The 6,597-nt window shown below is 41.9% G+C and overlaps 1 protein-coding gene across 1 annotated transcript; it reads right to left on the reverse strand.

Moving 5' to 3' along the window:
- Window positions 1-1,441: 1,441 nt before the first annotated feature.
- LOC308312995 (dihydropteridine reductase-like) lies at window positions 1,442-6,151 on the reverse strand. Its single transcript, XM_080759833.1, has 7 exons — window positions 5,930-6,151; window positions 4,753-4,845; window positions 4,138-4,234; window positions 3,794-3,934; window positions 2,808-2,916; window positions 2,337-2,420; window positions 1,442-1,995 (listed from the first exon to the last, which is right to left on the reverse strand). Exons 1-7 carry the CDS (start codon window positions 6,020-6,022, stop codon window positions 1,896-1,898), a joined length of 717 nt encoding a protein of 238 aa, XP_080615959.1. The 5' UTR covers window positions 6,023-6,151; the 3' UTR covers window positions 1,442-1,895.
- Between the last annotated feature and the right edge of the window lie 446 nt (window positions 6,152-6,597).

Here is a 6,597-nt window from a genome sequence, read left to right on the forward strand (position 1 = left end):
TTATATAGCGCCTTTATCCAAGGCGCTTTGCATAGATTGTGCATTACATTCACCCACATACACACACATTGATACACCGATGCTGGAGGAAACCATGCAAGGCACCAACCTGCACATCGGGAGCAATTATTAGGGGTTCAGAGTCTTGCTCAAGGACACTTCTATACTAATTCTGGGGGAGCCCGGCCATATGGGTTCTACCGGCCACTCTACCCCTGATCCACTGCCACCATCCTCATTATAGAGCTTCCGTTGCTTCAGACTGTATATGACAGAAGCATTTGGAAATTGCAAGAGGCAGTGATAAGTTATGGAGCATTAATGGGACAATGGCGCCATCTAGTGGTCCACCTATGTTACTGTCCTGCCCACATCAAGGAGTGAACATGGGGTTCTGTTCTTTTTTCCAGCCTCATTCTGATCTGAAACAAATGAATTGTTTCAGATCCATGAAAATTGGTTCAGAACCAAAAAAAGTACTTCTTTCTGCCCTGAAGTGGGAACCAGCGTGGGCGTGTCACTATTCAGGTTGGAAGATGCAGATGTGATAAACCATGAACAAAGAAAGAAAGGAAATAGTTCTACAACCAAAGTTATTTGGGTGGTTAAAAGGAGCACCAGTGTTACAGCTCTTTGCTTAGTTTGTGTTGTAGTGTTTTTCTAGGATTTATTGTTTTATGAGTAATAAGAAAACCGTTTTGTGTTGGTAGTTGACTGCATGATTATTATTTCATGTTTCTGGATGCTACAGGACTAAAATAAAGTGTAGGATTTAGGTGGACATTGTGGAAATAAATGTGTTATTACAATTTGAAGAACTCCAATGACCACTGTACTTGTGGGTTTGAATGAAAGCGTCCTCTTAAAAAAATCTACACCACATTAAATAGTTTAAAACACATATGTCCTGAAAATGATGAGCCAATACCCAAATATACACCCATGTATTAAATAGGAGGGTAACTTTAACAGCTGATAACATCGATTTAGCTGGGACTCAGGAAGGGTTATGATACCAAAATAGTGAGACGGATCTTTTCATTGTACATTTTTATTATATGTGCAAGTCTCACTGATACTAATATAATATATTGATACATATGATCTGACAGGCATATAATCATACACACACCCATACCAGTATATCTGACATACTGTATACATGATATGGACATACAGGCATAATGTGACATGATATCCACGTTTCTATACAGTAAATAACAGTATCTGGGATTGGATCGGGAACGAAAAAACTATCAGACACCCCTAGTTACGACGGGTGACATCCATGTTTCTCTAGGTAGGGACGGCCTGTGTCTGACTGTGTGTTGTGATAACATGACATCCCTGTTTCTCTAGGTAGGGACGGCCTGTGTCTGGCTGTGTGTTGTGGTGACATCCATGTTTCTCTAGGTAGGGACGGCCTGTGTCTGACTGTGTGTTGTGGTGACATCCCTGATTCTCTAGGTAGGGACGGCCTGTGTCTGGCTGTGTGTTGTGGTAACATCCCTGTTTCTCTAGGTAGGGACGACCTGTGTCTGACTGTGTGTTGTGGTAACATCCCTGTTTCTCTAGGTAGGGACGGCCTGTGTCTGACTGTGTGTTGTGGTAACATCCCTGTTTCTCTAGGTAGGGACGGCCTGTGTCTGACTGTGTGTTGTGGTAACATCCCTGTTTCTCTAGGTAGGGACGGCCTGTGTCTGACTGTGTGTTGTGGTGACATCCATGTTTCTCTAGGTAGGGACGGCCTGTGTCTGGCTGTGTGTTGTGGTGACATCCATGTTTCTCTAGGTAGGGACGGCCTGTGTCTGACTGTGTGTTGTGGTGACATCCATGTTTCTCTAGGTAGGGACGGCCTGTGTCTGGCTGTGTGTTGTGGTGACATCCATGTTTCTCTAGGTAGGGACGGCCTGTGTCTGGCTGTGTGATGTGATGAGCTGCATCAGAGTTCCAGAGACGGGGCGATTCTCCTCCACTGCCCAGCTGTACAGCAGCCTGCAGAGTGAACATTACATCATATTTATTGATTATTGTTTTGCCTGTAATGATATTGAATTTTGTTGTTATTCTTCATGTCGTGTCTATGAATCGATTGTGTATTAGGGCCTAAATGGAAACAAGACAGGAAGGAAATTTTTTTGGTGCTATCTCTTTGTTGTGTTTGACTGTACTCCGTTGCTCTTGGGTTGAGTACATTGTGACTACCGTATATATTTCGCAACCCAAGTTAACACATATAGAAATCAGTGTTGGTTTGGTCTTGTTCTGTCCTACATTTAATTTTCACATTATAAATGTCACAACTTTATTATTATTATTATAATTTTACAACTCACTCTGCAACGTAGTCCAGCGGTGTCCAGGACGTGACATCAGCATCAGGCATGAACTTCCTGTTCATGGGCGTGTCCAAGGTAACACTGAGGGAAAACAAAGTGCATACATTGATGGAATTATCTGTTTATATTATATGGAATATACCTGTTCTTGTATATAGCCATGCTTGGAGATTGTCTTAAATACATCTCATCAAATTCAAGGTACCAAAAGTTAACTCTGAACTTGGTACCTTGCTTTTAACTGTTTAACAGTTTTTTTGTATAAAGCCTGTTTTGAAATTTGTCTTGGCTTTTATTTGTAAACTTTATAATTCACATGTATACCTTTTGTTTTCCTGATCTTCTGATGTATTGTGATGTTTTTTATGTGATATTGTATTACTCGACGACACTGAACATGAGTTCAATTACTCAGCGTAATTTTGAGAATAAATAAAACGTGAATGAAACGTTTGTTCTGATACTTACGGTAGGATGGCTACAGTGGTGGCTCCGTTGGGAAGGCCGCTGTTGGTCTGAGCCAGAGACTGACACAGGTGGTGGACTGCTGCTTTGGCCATACCATATCCTATCATACCTGGACACACACGCACACACACGGATGATCAACTTTTACAGACCTGGTTCTGAATACGCTGGGCTGTAGAGTGCATTGCTTTTTATAGCGGGATTTTGGCGCTCAAGGAAATGACGTTGACGCTTTAACAAATCTGTTTACATTCTCTGTGTATGAATGGGGGAAATACATCTGGCGGATGTTCCGGGCACGACACTTCCGGTATATGCTGCCTCTGCCTTAGGTTGTGACCAGGCTTTTCTCTTCTATGCACTCTCTGCCTTAGGTTGTGACCAGGCCTTTCTCTCTGCCTTAGGTTGTGACCAGGCTTTTCTCTTCTATGCACTCTCTGCCTTAGGTTGTGACCAGGCCTTTCTCTCTGCCTTAGGTTGTGACCAGGCTTTTCTCTTCTATGCACTCTCTGCCTTAGGTTGTGACCAGGCCTTTCCCTCTGCCTTAGGTTGTGACCAGGCTTTTCTCTCTGCCTTAGGTTGTGACCAGGCTTTTCTCTCTGCCTTAGGTTGTGACCAGGCCTTTCCCTCTGCCTTAGGTTGTGACCAGGCTTTTCTCTCTGCTTTAGGTTGTGACCAGGCTTTTCTCTCTGCCTTAGGTTGTGACCAGGCTTTTCTCTCTGCCTTAGGTTGTGACCAGGCTTTTTTTTTCCCACGGTCCACCATTTTCAATTCATCCCAACATTTAAAGACGTACATGAGAGACATACAGTACATATATGAGAGGAGAAAAAAAAGGAAATCCCATAGACTTGGCTGCCATATGACGTAATCTTCTAAACTAACTCTCCATCCCTACTGATGACTCCATCTCCATGCACACACAGATTCAAACATTCACACACTGTATTGTCACATGGTGTGTGCATGCGTGCGTACGTACGTACCTGGCGTTCCCTCTAAAGAAGCCTTGGCTCCAGTGAGGGTGAGCAGCCCCCCCTCCCTCAGGTGTTTGGTTGCTAGGTGACTGGCGATGGTTGACGTCCACACACTCTGCTTCCACATGAGATCACTGTTCTTATAGAGAGCTGCACACACACACACACACACACACACACACACACACACACACACACACACACACACACACACACTGTTTAACAGCTTTCAACATACACATTTTCAACTATGTCATGCCCAAACTATCAAAACAAAAAAATATCATATACTGTACAAGCTCATATGCACCGTGATGTGATGCCATGTGAACACACACACACACACACGTTACCTTTGGCCTTGGCACTGCCCCCCGCCCAGCCCCCGGCTACACACAAGATGGCGTCCACTCTGTCATCGCCTAGCAACGCGCTTATGTCTGCCGTCACCTAGGAAATCCACGATATTATAGTTCTGTTTCACCAACAAACAATTTAATTCAAATTGATCAATCAATCTAAAACTTTTTTCGTTTTAAGATCACCCAGTTTGATTGACTTGACTGTAAAATCTTCTGTGTTGATGTAACAGAGTGTACAGACTTTTGTACACTCAGAGTTACGGAGGCTTAACTCATTTACTGGAATTGACGTGTAAAACCATGTTAAAACCTGGGATAGTTAGAGCAACATGATTACAAACAATGTCAATGCAAAGACCAGAAGTTGCGCGAACGGGCAAAGCAAACAGCCGCCTGGTATCATCGCCCCAGCTGGAAAAATCCAACTGAAGCGACCTTCTTTAAGCATACCCAGAATGCATCTTGATTAATCCAAGATGGCCGTATCCGCGAAACGGCCTATTACGGATTGTCTATACTCCATCATTCGACGTGGACGGTGTTGCACGCTGAACATAGCAGATCTACAAACTCAAAGCTAGTTTTCCAGTAAATCCTGCGTTTTACCTGTTCAGCCTGTTCGGTGAAGGACTCCGTGGGTTTGACCACAACGTTGGCACTGGCTTCCTGGTTGGATGTCAGGTCGATACTGGCCACCCACTGAGAGAGAGAGAGAGAGAGAGAGAGAGAGAGAGAGAGAGAGAGAGAGAGAGAGAGAGAGAGAGAGAGAGAGAGAGAGAGAGAGAGAGAGAGAGAGAGAGAGAGAGAGAGAGAGAGAGAGAGAGAGAGACAATAAAGTGCATTACCAATTACCATACTACTAATATAGTGCAATGTTTACAATTTACAATTTACAATTTAGGCATTTAGCAGACGCTCTTAATCCTGTATACTGTATATAGCCTAGGTTAATGTATATGCAAGAATGTTATTAGCTGGTAATACAAAGTCATGAATCTATCATTGTAATGTCAAGCAGTGTTTCTTCTGCATTGTGGCTTCTTGCCTAACCTCCAGTACAGTTCATTATTGCTTCACTGCACTTTGACCTCAAACCAGGCAGTCACTTAAAAATGGCACTGGTCAGTCCAGGACACTGCAACTTCTTGCAACTAGTTGCATTGGTGTGGACATAGGGCATTTAGGCCCTACTTGTTGTTACAGGGCAGTTATAACTTAAAAATGTACACAGACAACATATTATGTAATAACTTTACACTATTTTTAAATAATGGAAATAGACGAGCTGGAAACATAAATACTAGCAGACCTTTGCACTGACGTTTGGTCAAGCTATTAGTAAGGTCCACTGTCACGGGTATTGTCAGTCATATTCAATATGTCTATTTCAGTTATTTTGCCATATCATATGCCCTGTGCAATGTTATTTACAAAGCCTAAAATAGAAAATGCACATGATATTCCAAATCAATATTGAACCATTTAGTCACCATTATTTTTGTAAGATTCTTGTACATTCTCTATTTGTATATATATCCCACTTTCAACTGTTTTTTATTGTATGCGACACTTGCTTTGGCAACGTAAACGTATGTTTTCTCATGCCAATAAAGCTCCTTTGAATTTAATTGAATTATTATAGAGCCTACACACATGACATGACCACATGACAGTCATGGATCCATGTGTACAGTGTACACTGGCTGCTCTCAGTCTCAGACAGAGTTACATTTAGCACATATGATTTAGCACATTTGATGCATACACAGTACATGCAGCTCACCCAGTGTTTAGACATGAAGTATTGGACGCAGGTGGAACCCAGCGCTCCTTTGCCACCGTAGATGATCACCCTGCGAGCCTCTGCAGCAGCCATGATGACGGATAGAACTACCCTACAACCCTACACAACCACCCTGGAAGAAGCTTTCAGCAGATAGCAGAACCCTGAGATAAAACAGAACTACTGTGATGTGAGGAAACACACGAGGAGGTTCAAGTTTCAATCTTGGTAACAGTGTCAAGTGAAAAGTCAGTCAACAGACACGACGAGGTCGACTGTCCGTGGCCCTTCAGAATAAAGGTCACTTTATATTGAATATGTATTTTATTTTAGATTCATAATATGAATCTAAAAACCTATTATTATATTTGTAATTTGTTTACACATGTGTACACTCCCATTGTTAAATTACCACGCTCGATTGCGCAGTGTTGTGCTTTCAAAATGTATATATTTTTTGTCAAATAATTAATAAATACGGTGAAATAACAACGATGTAAAAAAAAACAATTAAACAAATATTATTTTGTGAGGAATACAAAAAGGATAAAATAATAATTAAAATAAATATAAAATAAATAAGCTCCTTTGAATCGAATTGAATTAAATTGTATGCGCACTTCCGTACTATTCACTGTTCAATCTCAGCAGATCTGCTGTTTTCTGCA

The sequence above is a fragment of the Protomyctophum bolini genome (assembly GCF_963924005.1).
Source record: "Protomyctophum bolini genome assembly, chromosome: 3".
NCBI classification, from domain to species: domain Eukaryota; kingdom Metazoa; phylum Chordata; class Actinopteri; order Myctophiformes; family Myctophidae; genus Protomyctophum; species Protomyctophum bolini.